The sequence below is a fragment of the Mytilus californianus genome, unplaced genomic scaffold (assembly GCF_021869535.1).
Source record: "Mytilus californianus isolate M0D057914Y unplaced genomic scaffold, xbMytCali1.0.p SCAF_6, whole genome shotgun sequence".
In the NCBI taxonomy this organism is placed as follows: Eukaryota; Metazoa; Mollusca; class Bivalvia; order Mytilida; family Mytilidae; genus Mytilus; species Mytilus californianus.
The window spans coordinates 37,113,757-37,139,098 of record NW_026262712.1 but is presented as its reverse complement, the minus strand read 5'-3'; the positions used below and the strand labels follow the sequence as shown (position 1 = coordinate 37,139,098).

The following is a 25,342-nucleotide window of genomic DNA, read 5'->3' as shown; positions in this document are numbered from 1 at the left end:
TTTTTAAATAACATCTTTGAGGAGCTTAATATTTGCTAAATGAAGGTGACCTATGTATATGGGGTTTATAATTTTTTATGTTATGAATGAAGCTGAAATGTGATGATTTTTACAAATATTTCTCATATGTGTATGAACGTATGACTTATGGTGAATGTGTTATTGCATAGCTGATAGCAGATACTTGATGGACAATATGGAAAAAAGTAAAATTGTTAGAGGAATACCAAAGTAAAGTATGTTTACCCTTATTCACGACTCCTTAATTTTTCATTGCATGAGCATGATATGATGGTCTGGATGGGGGGTCATCATTTTTGTAGATATTCTTTAATTTTCAATGCCATTTTTCCTGAATTTTTATGTTATAGTAACATATTATTCTCTCTATTCTATATTTTTTGGTCCCATTTCTCTCAGAACGTTTATTAATTTTAACCCATTATTCTCGATTCTGCAAAACCCATCCACACCCTCATCATGCTCATATATACAAATAAGAGTCTTGTTTTCTGAGTACATTTGGTTGTAAAGGAGAAAAAGACACATCAATCTGTCAGCACTGAGAATAAGATAAATGTTTGAGAGAAGACAGAGGAAATACAGAGAAAAACAGAAAGTAATTTCTATAACATTGAAATTGGAAATACACATGCAGTTCAACAATCATGTCCATCAAATACATTATACTCTAAGTGTTGGAAATATGTTTCAATAAATGCAGATTTTTATGATTTAATATGTGACAATCTACATAATACTTTCTGTGCATACATTTCTTCTTAAAACATAATATTAGGATACATCCATCCACAATGGTGGATTTGAAAGATCTATCCACAATAGTGGATTTGAAGGAAAGATAATATTGACAATGATCGTGCACTGGAAAACTAAGCAAAAACAAGGAAAGAATCAAATATAAAATTCACATGTTTGTATTCTGTTAAACTGCCAGATTTTCACTGCAGAATCACTGGAAAAAAGAAATAAATGCAACAATGTTAAATTTTTTGTCTGAATTTTCTTCTCCCACTTTTAAGATGTTTAGATATGATTGGAGATTGTATATGATACAGCTGACTTCAGTAAAATGAATGCAGCATGAGAAATAGTTCATAGTTTAAGGATCCTTGTGCGCATTCTTCAATGAGTTCCCTATATCAAATAAATCTATAGTTTTTAGTCATGACCTTATTAAAATGTATGCCAAAATTCTTGCATCAGTTATTATACTGACCTTCTCAATATATATATTATATATATATATACTTATAGAAATAAGAAGATGTGGTATGAGTGCCAATGAGACAACTCTCCATCCAAGTCACAATGTGTAAAAAGTAAGACTTTTGATAGTCTCTGTTAAATATCCCCCCCCCTGGCCACATTGCAATTTGTCCATTGAAATTTGAATAACTTATTTTCACCGATACTTAATTTAGCTCACAGCCCTTTCTAGCCAACTTAGTGGCAATTTATTTTCATAATTTTCTTTTTTCTTGATGTATTTATATAAGAAAGATCCTTGGTTTATATTTGCTTTACTTTTCTACTCATGAAAGTCGTGAATATAAATTGCTCATGAAAATTAGTTCGTTTACAGTACCTCCTACAGACAGAAAACAAAAGGACTAAAATTCTATCAATTTGATATCAAAACCCTCTTATCAGCAAAAAGATTTTTTACTTAGAGATTAGCTAACTATTTTTCTTAGAGATTAGCTAACCTATATAAATACTTACTTAGACGCAGTAAATATGGCTGACCCATTGGTTGCTACAGCATTGATAGGTGATGTATGAGCCTTTACTTCACCCATACAATGACAGTTATCCACATTCCACAACTTAAGATATCCACCACGACATCCACTCAATACAATATTAGAATCAGGTATAAAACTTAATCCACATATCCAATCCTTATGTGCTTGGTTTATAGACTGAAAAATAAAATTTGAAAAAAATTGGAAATAAGTTATCTCCCTTTGACTATAAAGTCCATAATTTTTAGAAAATATTGAAACATATCGTATTTATATTGTTTTCCTACAGAGATTCTTTTGTATTAAAAAAAACTTGATATTGAGGTGAAACAGTGAGTTTATACACAAGATTTTTGTGATGCTGATAGTTTGAGATTCTGTAAACATGGGCTTAAAATCTAACATCCTGAATGCATACTAATCTCTTTTTCTTTATCACATAATGATATTTATCTTGTACTATGAAGATCCTTCATATAAATTCTCTAATGTCATATAATGGATATAACATGCTTTGCGCAAAACAAACATGCTGAATTGGATATTTAATGTACTAGTTCATAAAACAAAAGTCTGGAAAAATACAAGTTACCCTATCCAGAGACAGAACTTTTTGAATGTCCAGCAGTTTTTGTTTTTACTCTTAGAAGTCTTAAAGTCTTGAGACCTGGTTGGGGATCAAACTTCTGCACTCAGGGTAAGCATGTTACTTTGTCAAAACAGGAGGTTCTTGACTTAAAAAATTACCTGTTTTAAATGATGTGTTTTTAAATCCCACTTTTTTATACAAGTATCTCTAGAACCACTAAATAAAATATTTTCTTTTATCGCTAACGACTGTATACCATCATAATGGGGTGGTTCTAAATTATACTTAGGAGTTAATACCCCTGCCTTGTCATCTGTTACTTCAAAAATCTGCAATACAAAAATATATATCAGTTTAAAAATATTACAACAATATTCAACACTTTCAAACTGAAAATTTTGTTGCAATTTCTGTCATACTTTGTTTCGAAACAATTTTGAAATCAAAACTTTGTTTGCATGTGTATGGTTATTCTTTTAATTTCTTGATCCCCCTTCACCAGGAATGCTCAAACCTAAACACCTGAAGGATGTTAAAGACCAGAACACATGAAGAGGCATATGACCAAAAGGGGCCTAAATAAAATAGCCAAAATCATCTAAGGTCAACTGAGAGAGTTGGAACTTTAGTTTGTTAATAATTGCTTAATTTAACAACTATAACTTAAAGTTTGTTATAAATCAAGTCACCACAGAAGCTGAGCTGGTGATACTGTCAGGGACTAACAGTTTACCAGCTGTTATATTAGCACAGTGCTAGTAAATAAAAATAACACTCCACTAATTTCATGCATCCAAAGCACTTCTCTGCATCCTTCTTCATCAAGAGAATCAAATATCATCAATAAATCCTATTAAAAGGTCAAATCATTTTTTTTCCTAATATATAAAGTGTGGATTACTAGGTATTTGTTCATTATTTTATGAGCTTGGAACATTGCATTCAATGCAAAACTCCAACAAATAAACAGAAAGAAAAACCATGATTATCTTGGTGTTCATTTTCTTATACTTAATTATTTTTGTAAATTTCCTTTCATCACTGAAAATTCATAAGATGTAACAGTTTCCTTGATTATACTAATCATTATACAAAGCACTTTTTTTTCACAAAATTCTAATGGAATATTAATAGTACACATCTGCAGGTAAATGTTAACAAATGAGCTGTGTCAGATAGACTATATACAAATGAAAATCAATTCATCTGTTAGCTTATTTTGGGTTGAAAAAAACTCTATGCAAAGTCTGTAATTTTTTTGAAAATTAACCTGATATAAGAACCCTACAAAACAGACAAAAATTCATCTTTTATTTTGTATTTGAATGTTCTAAAATCAAAGTCTTAACATGTACATGTATACAGGTTTTCCCGTTTGAATGGTTTTACACTAGTAATTTTTGGGGCCCTTTATAGCTTGCTGTTCGGTGTGAGCCAAGGCTCTGTGTTGAAGACTGTACTTTGACCTATAATGGTTTACTTTTATGAATTTTGACTTGGATGGAGAGTTGTCTCATTGGCACTCATACCACATCTTCTTATATCTAATTACATAAGGTCGAATTCTATCCGACACAGCTCAAATCATTTAACTGTATTGGGTAAAGAAAATACTGCTATAAAACTGTCATAACTTGATAATCTCTGTTTTCTCCTTATAACCAAACCACCAATATCACTACTGGTACCTACTTTTATATAATGATCTTTAGAACCAGTTATTACAACATCATTATCCTTTTGTTGTTCAACAGCTAACACCATTACTGCTGCTTGATGCCCACCATTTAATTTACCTATTGCACTGAAACTATAAAAACAAACAAATTGATTTAGAAATTGCTGTCCATTTCATTTGTTCAAATAAGCTCACTGTTTCAACTTATCAATCTGAACACAGAATAATTGCGGTACTTTAAAAAAAGCTTATTATTACCACATTTGTACAAAAACACACCCATAAAGTAACAATCATATTCTAAATCTACAAAGTCACTTTATTTAATCAAAGAACATGAAGAATGCTAGAATTTTTTTTCTCATTCTCTTTTCCATTTTTTTGTAATTTAGAACTTATTCAATTTTTGTTTGTTAAAACAGGAATATTTCAGACTTTTCAGTACAACAATACTCATGTAAATATAATTAGGTAGACATCTGTACAATGAAATAATTCTTACAACAAAGATTCTTAATTTGACTTTAATTTCTTGTAATAACAAAATATGATTTTAATGACTGTTGGACTACAAAGTGTACAACCAAGTTGTGTCCCTTTGCATAGGTAAGGGGAGATAATTACATGGCTTAATGAAGAAAATTCCTCAAAACTTACGTAGTAAGATCCCAAACTCTGACCATACTGCCAGTAGCACTGTATAATGTATAACCATCACAACCTAGAGCTATGTCATTGATGTTATGTTCCCCTGGGGGGAGTTCACTTTGTCGTATTCCAGACTGGAAATTTACGGGTCCATCATGTGTTAAACCAGACGAACTGAAAAAGATATTTCAAAATAAAATTATGAGCTTCCAGAATTCAAGATATGTAAATATTTAATGTTGATGCATTCAGCTGAGTCTACTACTAAATGAGTGCAATCTTTACAGTACTAAATAAAATAATATTACTTCATAGTTGAATGCCGTACAGTGACCTATAGCTGTTAATTTCTGTTTTAAATTTGGTCTCTTGTGGAGAGTTGTCTCATTGGCAATCATACCACATCTTCTTTTTTATATGATATAAAATTTTGTTCTCCAAACTTTGTTTTGTGCACTCTTTTATGCAAAATATTTTTTTAAAAATCTGTATGTACATCAAAAAGTATAAAAAATCCGGAAAACATTCATTTTTTTCTTCAAATTTGAGTATAACACAACGCAATGAAAGTGTGGGAACACCTCAATCCATATAAAAAAGATAGGTATCAAAATTTTAAAGATAGAATAGAACGTTAAGTGCAATAAACATGATTTTTATCGATTCCAAGGTAGGTATGATGTCTAAACATTAAATCCTTTTGGAAGTGTTAAGACTTATAATTAAGCCTTGGACTAATTATTGATTCGTCCAAGTATCAATAATACTTAAACTTTTGCATTAGCTTTAAGTATCAGTGTTCTCTATCTTCTTGCTTGTACGTGTGTATATTTTTGGGTCTTTTGTAGACTAAACGCACTTCTGGCGTACAAAATTTTAATCCTGGTATATCTGATGAGTTTATTTACATATTAAGTAAAAAGTGTCCAAAAAGCAGGTCAGATTAGTATTGTCTTTGTTTTATTGATTTCTAAAGTACATTTGTGTGTTATTATAATAGACAGGATTATATAAAATCAGACTAGATTTGAAGGGATATTATTCCCAACTAAAGGGTTTTAGTGTCGTCAAAATTTATTCACATAATCCTCATTATGTTTTATTCATTTTTTAAATGATTTTGAACCTAAAAGGAAGAAATCATGCTGATACCAAATTTTCAAATTTTAGAACCACCAGATGTTTTCTTTACATACTAAGTGCTTATATTTTTAGTATGTGTTCATTTTATATAATTTGTGATTATCTATTTACTAGAGTATAAACCATGTGGTGTCAACCTGCAACATCACATGCACAAACCTGAAAACTTATTCATTTTATTAAACTGGAAATATATACGATTTCCCATGAGAGGACAGCCAGTTGGCGCTGTACAAGGTCAACAACTTTTCAAAAATTTTATAATAAAACAATTATTACTGACAATGAATGTAATTTAGCTCAAAAGATTTTACTATCAAGTAGTTGAATGATAGTGTTCTTATATGCTATTATGGACATTGTACAAATATGTATATATGTTTATTAAAAGACAAAAATCAATTGAAGTGATTGGTAATAACATGGCCTAAAGAAGGGTTTTCAACAATTCATAGTGGATTGATGATCTAGTTGTGCTCTAAAATCTCATGAGAAATCGTATATATATCAACAGTTTTAATAATAAAATGTTTCAATTAATCGAAACATTTGAAGATTAATTATAATTTTATTAAACTGGTGATATAGATTTCACATGCCCACCTCTTGGGAATTTCTTGAAAAATTGTACCCACCCTTGACACAACTAGATCCTCAAGCTCTGAAGTATGACCTTGGACAGCGCCACCTGGCTGTCCTCTCATGTGAAATCTATATCACCAGTTTAATAAAATTATAATTAATCTTCAAATTTTTCAATTAATTGAAACATTTAGTTTGTACATAAATTGTTCAAATTCTTTCACTTTTTTGTGGCCTTTTACAACTTGAATTTTTACCAGTAATCAATTTGGTAGGTGATTGTCTTATTGGCAATAACATCACTTATTGCTATTTCACGAATTTTTCCTTTGATCTTGCTGACTGATAATTTCCGTTCTCAGCGGAGTCAGGTGATATGAAAATTATCGCTAGAAACTAAGGGAACACGTGCCGTTGTCATGGAAATTAACAACGTCTTCATAGGTAAAATAGCGATAAACAGATTATCATTGGTCATCTCAACTAGATTGCTTTTCTCACTTTCGCCGTACCGGCTCAAGCGCGAAAATCAATCTCGTTGAGATAACCAATGATAATCTATAAATATCAAACAAGAATGAAAGCATTGTCATACTATGCATACCTCCCACTAGTCATTCAAATTTTCTGAAAACATTTTAAATACAACTCACCACTGAAGAGCTGCTGACAAAATATGAAGTCATTTCGTTCAAAAGTTTTAAGAAAAGTGTGATGAAAAATATGTGTTGGAAAAACAACCAAGATGGTTGCAACATGACCTACACTTTTAAAGTAGGAGTACAATTTGATAACAATGTGAAACAATAGCTTACCTTAATGTTTTGATACACTGAGTAGCATTCATACGATAATCCCACACATTTATATAAGACTGTGACACAGTAAATACAAGATTTAACAGTTCATTATATTTCACAGATAAAACATTGTTAGGATGGCCTGCAAATGACATGACCTCTTTCCCCGTCTGAAGATCCCATGCTTTTGCTGTTCGATCTACAATATAATGATTTTTGTCTAAATTATGATCAATATTATATACAATGTATTAACAAAATTCTATCAATGTATCCAATGGGTCAGGATTATTCTCCAATCATATTTATAACTGAGTTTTTGAATTTCAAAAACATTTCACTTCTTAGACATTTTAAATTTGTACAATTTTTTTTTAGCCACTTAGGTTGTCAGCAAGTCATATCCTCAAAGATCTTTATGTTTTCTTTTTGTTTTAGAAAATACATTCAAAAATGCATGTGGGTGATTTTATCCCATAGTGAAGGCAGTACAATATTTTTTTAATTTTTGTCTTTCCTTATGTTTAATGACTTGTGAAAATGGAACCCACTCTTATGAACTTAAACTTTGCTAGCATTTGCTAGTCAGATACTTTAATATTTGAAAGCTAAGCATATTTCTTGTTTTTACCATCACCAGGGAAAATCTCATGTTAGTTGAACACTGTATATTAGAGAAATAAACCCAAACATACAAATTTTTATTCTTTATTGCACATGCATTTTAAAAATATACAAAAACATATTTTGAAATGAAATATAATCAATTACAAGTTATTCAAATTTTCAAAGAACTTTTTGCAATCTACAAAGTACAAATGAATAGTTTTTTGGTTTGTCTTTCTTTCTTTCACTTACCAACAATAGATATGTTTGCTTTCTGTCTCAATACCAAATCTATTCTCAGTAATTTTTTTTTTTAAATTAGAAAAGCAATTGCATGTATATACAATTTCACTTACCTTTACTGCTTGTAAACAATAAATCGTCAGTTGCAAAAACAGACAACACAGCTTTGGAATGTCCTTCTGCCATATGTGTACAAGTCACTGGAGCCGGTTTACCACTTGTCATTGTAATCTTACCCGTATTAGGATTAGGAACTATATTCCCTCTGAAATGAAGACAATATATATATATATATTGAGTTTAAGGAATTCAAATGTTCTGTATATTCTACTGCTCTCTGATTTCTCACAATTTTGTTTTTACATGATTTCAACAGATACAACTAAATGAAAACCTTGTATTGACTCTACGGCTTAAAGTTTATATATGTAACATGCTCGAGGTAGATAAACCAAGAAAAGTGCCATAATAAAATAATTAAGGTGGAAGAAGTCTTTATCTTATTGAATTATCACAGTGTAAAAAGTGTTCATTATACTGAGATTTGTCTCCCTGCTTTCATAGAAGCAATTCTTGCTACATAAAAAGACAATTCTTTTGCAATAAAAATAATCAGCATCAACACATACAAAATATGTTTTAAAATCAACTTAATTATCATATCATTTGGTTTTCATCCTGAATATAGTTAAAAACTTTGACAGTTGGGATTAAACTACTACCAATTGAAAACAATGACCATTTTCATTAAAATAAGAAAAAAAAAATTAAAACCATTGCTTAAAGCAAAAACTTATTTTGAAGGTTTAAAGATGAACTTTGCTTGCTTGGGATTTAACATCCATTAACTGAATATATACAACAATGATCTTATTCAACAGAAATAGGGAAGAAAAATCTAAACCATTAATACACAAACCTATTTGGAGGATTTAAAGATGGAGGCTGTGTGTTACTAGTCAGCCGTGAGAACACATAAACTGTTAACACAGAGATATGTCTCGCCTATTTGTTATTTAGATAATGCTAATGTTGAAATTAAAATAGCAATACTTTAACATGTAAGTTATGCAAATATTCAAAGTCAATGAACCATGACTGAAGGTACAGGGCTAAACAATCTCAATGGAAATGAGATGTGCCATTGCTAATACAACTGCAAACCAAATACCATTGACTTTTCATAAGTCGTTCCCTTTAAACAAACCTAAACACAAACATTAACTTGTAAACTATGTAAAAGTTTCAAAGTCAATAAACCATAATTAGGGGGTGGGGTTATATAATCTCCATTGAAATGAAACTTGCAAATGCCAATACATTTGCATACCGAATATCATTGACTTAACATTAGTGGTTCATCTTAAACTGACCTAATCACAAACTAATACATGTAAACTAAGTAAAAGTTTCAAAGTCAAGAGACCATGACTGAGGGGTAATGACCAAATATTCTCCATGGAAATGAGATGTGCTAATGCTTATACAACTGCATACCAATTATCATTGACCTACCACTAACAGTTCCCCTTAAACTGACCTAATCACAAACTAATACATGAAAACTAAGCAAAAGTTTCAAAGTCAGTAGACCATGAATGAGGGGGCGGAGCCAAACAATCTCCATGGAAATGAGATATGCCAATGCTTATACAACTGCATACCAAATATCATTGACCTACCACTAGTGGTTCCCCATAAACTGACCTAATCACAAACTAATACATGAAAACTAAGCAAAGTTTCAAAGTCAATAGACCTTGACTGAGGGGACGGGGCCGAATAATCTCCATGGTAATGAGATATGCCAATGCTTATACAACTGCATACCAAATATCATTGACCTACCACTAGTGGTTCCCCATAAATTGACCTAATCACAAATACATGTATACTAAGCAAAGTTTCAAAGTCAATAGACCTTGACTGAGGGGGCGGGGCCAAATAATCTCCATGGAAATGAGATATGCCAATGCTTATACAACTGCATACCAAATATCATTGACCTACCACTAGTGGTTGCCCATAAATTGACCTAATCACAAACTAATACATGTAAACTAAGCAAAGTTTCAAAGTCAATAGACCTTGACTGAGGGGGCAGGGCCAAATAATCTCCATGGAAATGAGATATGCCAATGCTTATACAACTGCATACCAAATATCATTGACCTACCACTAGTGGTTCCCCATAAATTGACCTAATCACAAACTAATACATGTAAACTAAGCAAAGTTTCAAAGTCAATAGACCTTGACTGAGGGGGCAGGGCCAAATAATCTCCATGGTAATGAGATGTGCCAATGCTAATACAACTGCAGACCAAATATCATTGACCTACCACTAGTGGTTCACCACGAACTAGACCTAATCACAAACTAATACATTGTTGACCTACCTATGTCTCGCTTTTTGACTCCGTCAAGGCGAGACAATATATAAACCATTAATACACAAACCTGTTTGGAGGATTTAAAGATGGAGGCTGTGTGTTACTAGTCAGTCGTGAGAACACATTGTCATCTACCACTCTGGCTCTCCGAGATAATGTTGGTGACGAGGGTGGTGTTGTGTCGGAAGATGTTGTTGTATCTCTATAAAGACAAAAAATATAAATAGATATATCATTTTTTTCACACATTTAATTAAACATTTGTGTTAGTATTTTTTTTTTTAAATTATTCAGTCACAGAAATTGTGTTTTTTTTTGGATAAATATCAGCTAAAATATTTTCCTTTAAACATTAATTCTATAAAGAATAATATTCAATATTTATCAGCTGAAATTTTTAATATTGAATACTCAATAAATAAATAGGAATCATATTTTAATGTTATGCACCTAATGTTTTTACATTTGAGAAAGTTAGACCTACAAAATTGGAAGTCAATGGCCACTTAATTCTACTTGTATCTAAATGTCTACTTGTTTTCATGTTTATAGTAGATAAATCACTTAGTAATAATATTTCCTAAACCATTTTCACAATAGAATAAAGCTTTGAATCAAATTTAAACATGACATATTACATTACATGCAATTTTGTTTTTTAAATGATAACAATTATTGGAAATCGTCAAAACAAAATAAAACATGATAAACCTATTAACCTCGGCAATGATCCAACACCGAAAATAAGTAAAAAAAATATCATATTCCACCATAAAAATTTATCTAAAAATCAACAAATGAATAGAAAAACGTCTTCAAATTCCAATTCTTAATCAATGATATTCTGTTACTTCTCTAAACAAGTGTCACAATTTTATCATGATCTGCTAAAACAAAAAGTCTCGTCATCAAGGTTGAAATTGACAAAAGTGTAAAAGTAGTGAAATGAGCGATACAACCGAAACTGATCTTGTCAGCATAGAGAATCATTGACAAAATAAATAGCTTGAAATTGACACTTACTGAAAGGTGGGGTTAAATAATTACATACAAGTTCAAATCAAGTACAAAATCTCAAGAATTCTCTCTTGCAATCAATAGGTACTAACATACTTTGCATTTGCAGAGAATCAAGCTGCTATATTTCATATAAAATATCAGATAGATATATATATACTGTCAAACTAGTTTTGGAATTATCAAAGATGTAAGTTTATAATTTTTTAAAGAAATTTTAAGAGATTTTGTGTATAATGGAAAAGGGGAAATATATGTTTTAGCAAATTTTATAAATCATGCTTTTTCAAAGACTCTTTTTCATTTTGACCGCGTAAAATCACTATGTTGAATATTTGAGCAATAACAATAACGTTTTCATTAAGTTTTTCCAGGCTAGAAGCATTAATATTTTAAAATCAACCTAACTGGGATATCATACCATTTTGATATTTTCATTCTTAAAGATATTATATAAGTAACAGAAATCTATCTACTTATGATCACAAGAAACAAGAATAAAGCAAAATGACAACAAAAACAAATCCACAAATATAAGAAAATTATATATAAATAAACTGATTAAAGCAGAAAAGATATAAAAATTCTATATTCATAAAACATGAATTCATAATACAAAATAAAAAAAACAAAATCCAAAAAACAAAATCCAAAAAAATTACCATGGGAGAAAAATTAAGCCATAACAAATCATTCTGCCTCCATGCTGAAGAGTTATCTTCCCTTTCAAAGGGAGGTTACCTGATTAAAAGATACACATCTGCACTCTTAGGCCTCTCTTTTGTCAGTGAGTTATTAGGTCTTAGTCTTCTATTTTATAGTAATACATGTAATAATATAGACATTTTAAAATTTATATGACAACAATATTATATTATAAATAAAAGATAATAATTGTGTTGAAATGTACAACATCTCCTACTAATTAAATGCATCTAGTTCTGTCAATATTACCCAAATGTAATACCTACCCATGTCAAAATGATTAATTGTTTTAGCATATTCATAAGGTCCTTGGATTTCTCCTATGAATGCACAGTATTGGTTTTGCTTATTGTTGAAGGCCATTCAGTTACCTCTAGTTGCTTACTACCATGTCTTATGGTCATTGGTGGATTGCTGTCTCATTAGCAATCATACAACATCACCTTATCTTTAAACTAATTAAATTTGACAGATTTCACATTCCATTAATTTTTGTTTACTGTTTACGTAATTTGCACATGCACTATTGATTAAGGGATAAAGCTCTGAAACATAAATTTTATACACCTGGCTAGGATTCTAGGCTAATAAGTGTATCTTCAATGAGGCTATCAACTCATGCATCAGAATTGCACTTACTACAACAGACGGTAAAACCAAAGCCTGATGCACTTGTTTACAAATCCAACCATCAATATACATGATTGACGTTAGAAAATCACAATAAAATTCAATCGTTGACATAAAAGGACATCAAGCAAAAGCTGAATTTCTTAGAAAGTTCTAGCAACCTTTCCAAAAGGACGATATATCATTAAGGAATCACTATCAGAGGAAATTAAAACCATTAAGTAAATTTTATGTGAAAACAGATAACACGGAGAAATACTGATAATTAATCAAAACTCACTAATTACATACATGGCAATGTTTTCCATTTTTAAATGGTTTTATTTCTCAGTTGTTAAAACAAGATAGCATGCCTGCTGTTTCCTTGATAAGAGAGTATTGTTCCAGGTCTACTTTTTTTATAATTCCTACTGTTAATTCAGAAATTATCGTGTGCATTTATTATTGCCAATCACTGATTACTGGGAAAAATGCCAGATCAAATACATGCATTTGAAAACATTCTGTGAAGGAAAGTAACAACTGAAATTGTGAATGTGAGTTTTCATAATTCCAAACCTGATACTGTCGCAATTATCGCATTAATAAAAGCATTGCAATAAACTTTGAATTTACAGTATTTAAAAATACCCTCTTTTCTGGCCTACTATATTAGTATGTGTTATGGTACATGTACAGCCAGCAAAGCAATATATTAGTAATATCCAAAATATGTTTGAATTTGTTTTTCTAACTGCTTAAAAAAAGACTTGATGCACAATGCAGGTTAAAACCATAATTTTTAATGTCATCTGATTTTAAAATAACAAACACAGATTAACAAACAATTATTTTGGGGCTTGGAAACCACTTATCAAACAGCGATACTTAAATTGTGCCTTGTTACATATCTATGAAATCACTATCTTGTAAAACATAGTTTTACTTTTTGTCCATAATTCTGCTTTCAAAGGGAATTATCAAAGGGCTTTTTTTTTGTCTAGTTTCATAACCATGAAATTTATGGCACTTATTTCTGTATATATTGACTACATGTTTGAATTTATTTTGGTCACAATCCATTGTTACTTAACTTCAAAAATGTCTAAAATAGAGGCATTTCTGTCAAAAATAGGCATCTAAAGCATTTTTTCCCTATGATCAAGTACCAAAATCAATACTTCAAAATAGACAACATGCAGGAAAGAAACTTGATAACAACGATTTCATTAATCTAAAACCAATCTTCTCCTCAATAATCAATTCAAACGTGTATCACCTTAAACAATTTACTTTCATCTTAAAAAAAATTTAGCAATTATCAAGTTTATCTTTGATACGCTAAATTTTACAAGTTCTTTATCATGTTTATGGAGCTGTTAAAACATCTTGTAATGGCAGCAGACGGACATTAAAAACTTGTTAGCAATTACCATGAAAACAACTATCAAGATTTATATTTGAAATTTGTTGCTTCTTAAAACTTTTAAAGGATGGACTGGAATTTCAAACTTTCAGGTAATGTAATTTTGCAATAAATGTATTTGTTCTTACAATTTTAGGGCTAACAATTATTTTTGCTATTAACTAAAGGTCTCCAACTTTTTATATCTTAAATCTTACAAATCTTCTTTTGATGAGAACAAGTTAGAAGAATATTTTATCATAGGTAACTGACTTTCCTCAGAAACATGGAAGCTCCCCAATATTTTTCAAAAATTTGGAATTTTCCTCTAAAGACAGTCTCATGCTCGTCACTACTACCTGGTAAATTGCATTACCAAACAAATTGCAATGAGAGATGTAATCAAGGGAAAAAAACATAAAACAAGCGTGTTGTCCTATTCAAATAGATTGATTATTGATGTTTAATGCCACTTTCAGCATTCATTAACTATAATATGGCTGCCAGTTTTCATTGGCAGAGTTCCTTGAGAGAACTACAACCAATGGCAGGAAAACTAATTACCCTAATCAATTAAGACCAGAATCGAAAGCACTTGCAATGAGCGGGGTTCCAATTCACAACCTCAATGTTGACAGGCTACCTTAATCAAAATTTGAAAATGAATTATTCTGGTACAAGTATATTATAACTTTTTCAGATTACAACAAAGAGGTTGTACAGGACAATAAAATTCCAAAATGTCTGAGACTGAAAATAAGAAAAACATTGAGAAGATTTTGACAAAAAGGGGCATAACTGCTGCTTATTTTTCAACTTCCGGAAATGTTGAAAACAAAGTATGGCATCATATGCAACAGCCTGAATCAATGACGAAAGAAGACTCAGGAGTTTTCATGGAAAGCAGTGATGAAGATAGAGATTCAGGAAAGGGGGAACAGACACGGACACCAATATCAGATGAAGAGCTTAATTGCGAAAACATCATTTTGAAAATTGAACAACAGACTACACAACTGACAGAAATAACTTTGCTTAAGAGCCAAAGCAGCTTTAGAGGAATGAAAATTGTTAAATTTGATGATAAACTTTCCATAATAAGTGAAAAGTCCACTGAAACAGACTCACAGGTACCCTTTAAAAGAGATATTCACTTGGAAGAACAAGTGGTTGTCAAGGCAAAACAAATCCAACACCAGCCAAAAACCAAGACAAAGTCTCCAGAAAGACAAAAATCTCTTTCCCGTAAATTGTCTACTAAAAAGAAAACACGACGGAGGGTCAGATTACCCCAATCACCTAACAGAAATGTTAACCTTGACATTCCACAGGTGTACCAGCGACAGAACACTACAGAGTTACTCCACCTTTATGATGAAGAGATTCCAGTTGCCAGAGCTTCCGTGAACAGAAAGTGAGTCTTATATTCAATAAACATTTGGAAACTTAGGCTTAAATACCTATAGAATATACTGTTGGGACAATGAAATGAATCCATTTTCATACCTTTTAAACTACTGTGGATTCATAAATTTTCGTTGATACCAATTTTCGTGTTTGAGAATATTGTATTTTTGTGGATATCAATTTGATTTCGTGGTTTTAACAAAGTCTGTACACAAGCCTTTAGAAAATGTGTATGTCATCAAACCTTTAAATTCCTGGTGAACCTATTCCCACAATATCCACAAAAATTAGTATCAAATGAATCATAATGAATCCACAGTAACAACCGGTATTGTCAAGTGTGGGAGGTCGTGGGTTTGACCCCTGCTGGGTCAATATTGAGACGATGATTAATTGGTGCTTAACATCCAGTGGCAAGGTCAATCTAAATTTGACTTCAAAATTTAGTATTTACTGCTTAACCGCCAAAAACGTGTCATTTATTAGTAAAAGCAAAGACTGGTCTGCTACAAGGCAGATCTTTCTGCAGACTGTTACCTTGTGAGCTAGCATGTAAAACAATGACTCAGTGTGTTGGTGTGACCTGTTATTTTGCAGTTATAAGCTTTGGTCATGACCTGAAATTCTGCCCTTATTATAAACATCAACAGCTACTTGCCTTTACAAATCTTGTCATGATAATGGTGATAGGTCAAGGTCAAAGTTATGAAGACCTGGTGAGTATAGATTAACAGATTTTCTACACCTTGATCTTGCCTAATAAAAGCTGGAAGCCACAATATGAATCTTTTATGAATCTTTTTGCTAGTGAAAGCAGTTACAGTTCTATTACTAGTCTTCTCCCCCCCTCCTCCCTCCCTAAACTGTTAACACATGACCAAATTAAGCTTGATGTCTGCTTCATAACGTCTCTAAGCCATGATAAGAGAATTATGGATCAACTGATCAGGGTGATATATGTGAAGGGAAGGACCATATTGCATATTTGACGTCACGACTCTGTGATATACAATTTTATGAAGTGTTAAGCAAAGAGATAAAAACACAGTGAATACTGATCACTGATCAATAAGGTTATTGATTGCAAGATTTAAATTCTTTTAAAATTTTTCACAAACTTTCAAATTACTGTTGATTCTTTTATTTTCTACGGTACCAATTTTTGCTGTTAAAGGAAAATTTGTATTTTCTTGGTTATGACGAAGTCTGCGTATGTACAAGCCTATAGAAAATTTATACTTAGTTGAACATTCAAAATTCATGGGTCACTTGTTAACCCACAAAATCCATAGAAAATGTTATCCAACAAATAATAATGAAACAGTATTGATGCACTCAAACCTTGTTCCTTCTCAGTAAAATTCAAATAAAGATCATTAAATCATATAATAAATAGTATCTTTCATAATTGTAAGATAATTACAATGTTTCATTGAAAAGATTTTGAGATGATCCCTAATATCTGATTCATTAAAAATTATTACGTCTGATCACATTTGATTTCCAGACTTTGAAAAGAAAAATGACAAACTTCAAATAATTTATGATTTAAATAACAGACTGACACTATATTATTATGGCCTCTTCAAAAACTTTACAGGTTATTGACGGCTTTTCAAATTAAATTCGTGTTAAAAGGAACGTTAGGAGTGGATATTCAATAGGGAACAAAAAACTGTAATATTGGTATTGTATGAAAGGGATAATTTAGACCTCACTATATAAACAAATCGTAATAAATATTCTTTTTAAGTGTAGCGTAAAGAAGAAAAGTCTATAATGCCAATAAGTACAGTGTATAAGAATTGGTCGTCAAAAAGTACATTTGCTGACTCAGGCCAAGAAAAAAAATATGTATGTCATTTTAGACAAATATCAACATGGTAAGAGGTATTTGAAATCAAATATTTTTTATGAAAAAAAAAGGGTCATGGTCTAATTGAATCTGAATCCATCAAATATGAATGGCGCTTAATATAAGTCTCATCCCGAATGTGCATGAAATATTTGCCACTGGATGTTAAGCAAGCAAAAATCTCTCAATCTTTAATGATGTCCTTATAACAGCACCATGAATCTTTTCCCCATGCTATAAGCAGCAAAATATTGAATCACTGAATCCCTTTAATAACTGAATCCCTTAAATAACTGAATCCTCTTTTAAAATATGCAATTATTTGTGACCTGAGCATCATGCTAAATTTCATCTATGAAAAAAAAACTACTATGGTCTTCTAGACTAACTGATAAGTAATTTTTATACAATACTAGCATTTCAAACAAATAATACTTGCCATTCTGTGAAAACTTTAAATAGATTTATGGGTAGTATCCTAGTTATACATTTTTCATGGCAGGGCCTTTTATAGTTTGCTATTCAGTATGGGTTATGTGCTCATTGTTAAAGGCTGTACCGTAACCTTTAGATGATAACTTCTGTATGATTTGGTGGCCGTTGGAATGGGGTCTCATTGGCAATTATACCACATCTTTTTACTTTTTTTTTATATAATTATCATTTAATAAAAACAATGTCAATTAAAATCATCTTATCAACAATACCTATTTGTCAAAAATCTGAATACACCAATATCAACAGTTAAGTAGATTATTTTCAAATTTTAATTTTCAAGATTTTTTTTGACAAACCAGTTTGCAAGGATTCATTTTTATGTTTTTCTTATCTTCTTGAAAGAACAAATTTACGCAAGAAACCAGAAAATTTTGCATTCAAATAAAAATTCCTGAAGATGTCGAAAAATATTGCAAAGCCAATAATTCATATTGAGAAACAACAATGCATAATTCCCATCTGGCCTAATGACGATGATATCTTTAATACCATAATAGACTGGTTACCTTCTTATCTGGTTCTGAATTCATAAAAAAAACTATGCCATGGAACTAGTTCAATTTCAAAGTAACTAGCATGCTCTTGTAAGGCTGTAGTATTATGAAATCAATTTTACTTTTTGTTTCCTTTTCAATTAATATTTGCATAAGGTTTGAATTTTAACTTCAATTTAAACTGCACTTGAAATTGGCAAAAATTGGAATCCATGGATATAAAAAACTTTATCTATTTACATTACAACACTTGTGACCAATTATACAAAACTTTTTAAATCGTCTTCAAAAATTAGCAACCATAGTCAATACAAAAAATATGACATATTTCCAAACAACTGATATTTTCAAAAACTAATTTCCTGAGAAACAATTTTGTTCAACAATTATACTTTTGCCAAAATTTATATATTCTGCAATGAGCATGAAATAAAAAAAATTGTTTGACTTTTTGATATAATGCTGAATGGTAATGGTTTAAAATCTATGCTTGAACTAATCTGTCATATGTAGGACTATTAAATTAAGTACGAATCTGATACATGTGTATTATAATTTTATGCAAACAAATTCACAATATACACCTGCAGTTTAATCCTATTATATAAGGCTTGTAAAGAATTTGCATGCAAATAGGATTAAGTCATGAAATTTGTATATCTTAACCTGACAAGGACATGAACACTCCATTTTTCTATATCAAAGTTATAATCTCAAATACAAAAACTTTCTTTTATTGAAAATATTTAAATCCCCATCTTTGATATGTGTGGACGCAAGTCTCCTTGAGATTTTTAATTAAACCACATACTTAATAATCTCTGCAACATTGTAACTCTTGTAAACATGAAATAGACATCATCAATTGATTTCTGCCTTACATCAAAAATTAATATACCTTGGTATTGTTAGTAAAATTTTGTCAATAAATTTTACCTTGTAACGCAAGTGGGGTTCAGACGATATTCATTTATCAATAAGAATTGGGACTGGATACTTTAAACAAATTGTTTTCTACTTTATTTATTACACCTTGTCTAAATGGAAAAGTTTTCGACTGTATAAGTTCAATGTTTACTAAAACCTATAATTACGGAACGAACAATTTTAATAACAGTTGGCTTTAAGGATTAAGTTTTAAAAACACTGATCAGTACTTAACCCAGTAGTCTTGATCTGAACGTCACAGAATTGGATTAGGGATTGGAATTATTATATATTTTTTGGCAATTTTTTAAAATTCACAATGCAGAATAAAACTTTGGACTGTGAACGTCTTTATGACATTTCTAACTCTGTTGCAGAATTTCAAACGTTCGAAACAACATGTTCGGAAACAATCTTCGAGATTCAACCAAAAAGCTGCAGGACGACCTGCGGCAGACTATGAGAAAATATTCCACGGAAAAAAGTCAACTTTTGAGGCAACTTTCAAGTCTAAGATACCAACAAAACCAACTAGGAGATTTAAAATTGAATGCTTTATCACCTTCAACCATGAGTGAATCATCCTCAGTCCAATCCTCATCAAGATATTATATGGCCCCAAACATTGCCGCTCACAAATTGAATAAAAAGAAGAAGAAGACACAGGAAACCAAAACTACTACAACAACTCCTGAGTCGTCACGAAAAGAAGGAATTTTAAAACTTCCGACTCTCAGACAAGAAAGTTTAACGAAAATTATAAAGTCGAGATGTCCATCAAAGACGACATCGGAGTGGGACTCTGGGCGAAATAATTCAATGCAAAATCTACCGCCACTGGATCCACCACCAGGGATAGCAGCTGCGAAGGAACTACTTCAAGAAAGTTACAAAATTCCTAAAGTCCGGGATTCAGCCCGTCATGATATAACTCGTGCAAGCTTACCAAGCAGAACAAACAAGAAAAAAGTTCATTTTGCCGAAAAACACAGTGTGAGCGAATATGGACGACACGAACAAGTCCACAATGACTTTACGTCACCAAAAAACTTTTCATGGTCCGGAGATACCAAATCTCTCCCCCCAATATCAAATATGGACACTTTCAGTGTTGACAGTATTAAAGCGTATTCTGCCTTACCTCCTATTTATGGTAAGAACAGTGACCCTGATCCTAACGAGGTCATGAGAGCAACCCAGCAGTACAAATCATTGTACTTGAAAATGAAAGATCCTGAACAAAGGATGAAAACATTAGCAGAAATCTTGTATTCTGTACGACTGAGAATGATAGAGAATGAACAAACACTGAAATATGGTATTAACCCTAAACATATGAAAAACGCTAATACCCTGTGCGATTTTCTGATGAACAGGAACCATAACTCTTCAATGTCTATGTATTCTGTAAATTCAGAACTTTCAACAACTGTAAGTATTCATTTTTTTTATTTCATATAGATATTTGTTTACAATTGTGACCGATTTCGAAAATGATACCGCAATATTTGATGAACTTTTCAAAGGAGGCCAATTATCCTCTTATTTGACTGTTCTTTGCAGAAATTTTTCAGTCTTGAAGAATTTTTCTTTTATCTTTTTTCTGAAGAATGAATATTTCATTTCAATTTAAAGAAAACATTTTAAAACTTATAAAAAAGCTTATTAAAAGTAAGAATTTACAGTGCATCAGAAAAAGAATTAATTCTAAAAGGGTAAGATTAGAATATCTTGTCTGACGATTCAAATTACATATTTTTCAGAAAATAACAGTAACTATTCTTTTAATTGAGACTGGCAATAGTTCAAAATTCCAGATTGATAACTAAAAATAAATAATTTCAGGACCATTATTGCAGTAATTGTATTGGAAAAAAGGCATTTGACACTTGATAGTCAAACCCTTTACCTTCCTCTACCAGAATTATAGAAATAGTTCATTCGACATGTCTTAATGTCTGTTGTTTTGCCCCCTTTTTTCAGGAGATATAAAAAGTCATAAACATTACAAGTAATTGACATTATTGCAAGTTTTCACAATAATATAGCTATAAATGTAAATTTTTCCAGGTCAAATTAAGAATATCACGCATTGTCATATTTATCTAAGGTTTGAAAAAAGTAAACCATCCTCAATAACAAAAATTCCCATTTAATGATTTTTTTCCAGAAATTTATTTAAAATCATAAACAGGATGTGACCAGAATTGACACGTTATACAGGATTAATTGCCTTTTGATTTTACAGCTTTTAAAGTAACCAGGAATGGCAATTTTCAAAAGTTTTAATTTTTAAATGGGATTGATATTGACAAGTCAATTTTTAAAATTGTTTTATGATAATGGGATCTTTATGTTCATTTCATACTTAGATTATTATCAGTTACATTTCATAATAAAGTGTTTTTCCCCAATTATTTTTTTTATAGATGTTTATGCAATAAAAGATATGTATAAAACTATCCATTATAAAATAAGTATTGCCAGTAGTATCATGAAATAATGATCTCTCTCCTCATTGAAAGACTTTCTAACTTAATATCTTACATTTTTATTAGTAATTGATATATCTAATTACTGAACTAAGTATTTTTTGTAAGAGTTCCTATATATTCATGGGTTCAGTACAACCACAGGGGCAGATCCAGCAATTTTTAAAAGGGGGGTTCCATTGATCATCAAAAAATAGGGGGTTTTCCAACCCCCTGAAACCCCCCTGGATCCGCAACTGAACCAAATATTAATAGTAGCTTTTTTATTTCTAGAATACTGAAGAAACCATAAAAATCACCAGGAGGTAGTATAGAAGTGATTTTTATGGTTTCTTTTGGTATTTACAAATATGTTTTCACAATACACATATTTTTCAACATGAAAATACTGAATACAACACGAAATTTTCAATCTTCCAAAATAATGCACTGACTTTTTTTTCAAAATACAACTTTCCATTGACAACTTGTCTTTTTCTATGAGGGAGTAAAAACCAGTAGATGATTTAATAAGTGAAAAAAGAACAGTACATAAGAAAAAAACACCAAAAAAATGCAGTAAAAAGTCACTAAATGACACTGGAAAATATACATGTAGCAAGGACAGAAATTGAAGTCTATCATGAAAGACTTCTATAGTGTCTACATCTTTGTTATATGGGCCTAATTATTAATTCCATACATTTATTTACAGTAGATGTTCAATTCAAACAAATAAGAATATTTTATTGGTTGAAGTTAAGACTTTTCTTAGACCTTCTTATATTGTTCAGAATTTCAGCATATTGCAAAACCTTCTTTTAAATTAGTATCTGAACTTGAATTCAACAATTTCTTTTGATAAAAACCTATACCAAGTTCTGACATGATTGACATCATATAATAAATCTATCAAAAATGATCAACAGTCGATCAATGAACCAGCCAGCTATTGAATCTATTACAAATATGTATTTCATAAAACATCGCAGTACATTTAGTTTTACGTCATCAGACATATCAGACACGACTTCGAAACAAGAGACCTTTTTGAACGTTGAAGTATGCTTATAGATCCGCATATCTGCTACTTGAACTTTCGTTCTCTGTCAGATTAAACACGCAGATTTTATATTTTAAAGGCCTAAATTAATCAAACTTACTTCGCTAATCTCTAGTAGGTTAAACTGAGATTAAAAGTTTATAAATCTTTAATGTACTTCAATAGAGAAGTATTGGAAATTTTTAAATGGTTATCAAACATTGCAGTTCTATTAAATACGTTATTTTATTGTACAGATGGTATTATATATGCATATTAAATTCTTACATTTGAAATATGAGATTGCTCTTATTATGTCAATATGTAAACGAACTTCAACTTTGTTTAGTAAAGCTGACAAACAAACAAAATACAAATATTTAAATAGAAAAAAAAATATTTTACCGTGTTTTCCAATGTAAATATAAATTTACATAAGACTTTAGAATAAGGATCTTACAGTGTTGCAAGACGTAATCTTTATTTCCCATAAAAAAATAAAAATCTCTCATTGACGTCTAAGGACCCCACATATCCTTTATTCATTTATATAACGGTCCCAAGGTGTGAAAATTCAATTGTTAATTTTTACTTTAGGACCCCACATATCCTTTTATTCATATGTAGCACGACCCCATAGGTATGATGATTCAGTTATTAATTTTTACAAGCCTTTTTATTAGTTTTGAGGAAATTCTTGTAATTTTGTTTTTAACAGTTACTCTTCAATTGTTAAAAACATTTTCTATTTAGGGAAATATATATTTACATGGAGCTTGTTATTGAAATATATAGGTAATTACATTGTAAAGACCGTGCAGAAAAATAGATTTAACAATTCCATAGACACAAGTGCATATTATCTGATCAAAAATAAGACATTTAAAATTTGAGGTTTATTGTTTTGTGAGGGAAAAAAACTATTTTAAACACACAAACAAGTATAAATATTTTTAAATACTTTGTCTGAAAGAGAAAATTACTAAAATTTTATCATTATATCCTATTATAAGGTTTACCAAATTGGAATGATTTAAGCTTTAAATTTTATGACAATATGATATTTAACCAATATTCCAAATAGTTGCAAGATTTCATAATTCCTTTTAACCAAAGGTCTATTTCTGGTTACCTGAAATTTGGAAATGCCATCAGATAAAATCTTATTAGAATAATTTTAAGTGGGGAAGAAATCAATGAATAAAGAAAAATATAAAAATAAGTGTAATTAAAATCCCAATAAAATATAATACTAAAGATTTTATTCCCAATAAATTCTTTTGATTTCCTCTTTCTTTAACTTTTTCTTAAGGCACCTCATATCAAAATAACTTTAAACTATATATATTGTTGAAAACCTTACGTGGGCCTCTAGATGTTATTTGGGTTGTTTTTTGTTGCTGTTGTTTGGTTGCTTTCTTATTGATCTCACATCTCCATTTATGCATTAAATTATAAGAAAAGGCATGACTCAACCTTCAAACTTTCTATTTCCAAACTTCTTAATTCAGAATTACAGAATATCTGTAAAATTTGTAATGTAACTAATGATATGAATTTTTTTTTCAAGGATGGAAGGAACAAATCAGGAATCCCAAATAATACAGCCGCCAGATCAGGAAGGAAATCTGGTTCACTCCAGTTGCAAAATTATCTACGCAAGATGTCACGATCTCGTCGTCCATCTGAAGAAATTCGCATGTCAAGGATGATGGGACAACCTGATATAATAGAGGCACAAGAAGTCTAACCCATTCAAACTGGGACAAATTTTGTTTTTGCAATTTTGAGGACCTATTTTTGTTTTTTTGACTGTGATAATTTGTGTATACACATTGATGTTGCAATTAAATTGTGTTTCACTGAAATATGTACTTTTCATATTTTCATTTTGTTTGACTGACTAAGCATGAAATATTTGCCACTGGACTTTGTTACATATCCATCAATCTTACAATTATAATAGCAGATATATATCTGACTTTTCCTTTGGTGAAAGATACTTTATTTGGTATTCCCCATCCCCTTACTAACAGACTGCAACTCTTCTACCATAATGCCTCTCTAAGTAATTCCAAGATTGGTATTTTAATAGAAAAGAAAGGATAAGGGGTATCCATCCATGACACAAAATAAATATATGCACAGCAAAAACAAAAAAAACACAGGAACAGAGTTTTTATTGCAGTTCTATATTTCAAATTTACATGTATACTTTCAACATCGAGAAAAAAACTCTCGCCTCACAGTTGAGCACTCACAAACAGGAGCTTGTTTGTTGTTGTTTGATGTCTGTTATTTTTCTCTTTCACTAATATTTTGTCATAAATCAGGCTGTTGGTTTTTTTGGTTGAAATTTTGCTCATGTCGAGGCCTTGTGTAGCTTACTATACAGGATGGACTTGGCTCACTACTGAAGGATGTTATGTGACATATAGATGCCTACATCACTTCATTTGAA

General features: G+C 30.7%; 2 protein-coding genes across 13 annotated transcripts in view; one reads left to right on the top strand and one right to left on the bottom strand.

Annotated features, from left to right (window-relative positions):
* LOC127706182 (kinesin-like protein KIF21A) overlaps positions 1–25,342 on the bottom strand; it is a 122,384-nt gene that overhangs the window by 5,687 nt on the left and 91,355 nt on the right. For 10 of the 12 annotated variants that reach the window (XM_052210620.1, XM_052210623.1, XM_052210630.1 and 7 more), the window contains 9 exons: positions 12,210–12,278; positions 10,519–10,653; positions 8,172–8,323; positions 7,225–7,408; positions 4,694–4,858; positions 4,051–4,168; positions 2,517–2,687; positions 1,747–1,946; positions 933–976 (listed from right to left, as the gene is read on the bottom strand). In XM_052210620.1, the coding sequence (XP_052066580.1) occupies positions 933–976; positions 1,747–1,946; positions 2,517–2,687; positions 4,051–4,168; positions 4,694–4,858; positions 7,225–7,408; positions 8,172–8,323; positions 10,519–10,653; positions 12,210–12,278 (1,238 nt within the window). The remainder of the gene's footprint in view (positions 1–932; positions 977–1,746; positions 1,947–2,516; positions 2,688–4,050; positions 4,169–4,693; positions 4,859–7,224; positions 7,409–8,171; positions 8,324–10,518; positions 10,654–12,209; positions 12,279–25,342) is intronic. The other 2 variants (XM_052210629.1, XM_052210628.1) reach the window with 2 other exon arrangements.
* Positions 14,159–24,749, top strand: LOC127706183 (uncharacterized). The gene is made up of 4 exons (XM_052210633.1): positions 14,159–14,300; positions 14,888–15,601; positions 19,746–20,799; positions 24,452–24,749. The coding sequence occupies exons 2-4, from the start codon at positions 14,928–14,930 to the stop codon at positions 24,629–24,631; spliced, it is 1,908 nt and encodes a 635-aa protein (XP_052066593.1). The 5' UTR covers positions 14,159–14,300; positions 14,888–14,927; the 3' UTR covers positions 24,632–24,749.

What these genes read in the sequence shown, in the direction of transcription:
- LOC127706183 (XM_052210633.1), top strand. Translation starts at nt 14,928, where the DNA reads ATGTCTGAGACTGAAAATAAGAAAAACATTGAGAAGATTTTGACAAAA. An exon ending in AGAGCTTCCGTGAACAGAAA is followed by an intron (nt 15,602 to 19,745) that starts GTGAGTCTTATA and finishes ACTCTGTTGCAG; the next exon opens with AATTTCAAACGTTCGAAACA. An exon ending in ATTCAGAACTTTCAACAACT is followed by an intron (nt 20,800 to 24,451) that starts GTAAGTATTCAT and finishes TTTTTTTTCAAG; the next exon opens with GATGGAAGGAACAAATCAGG.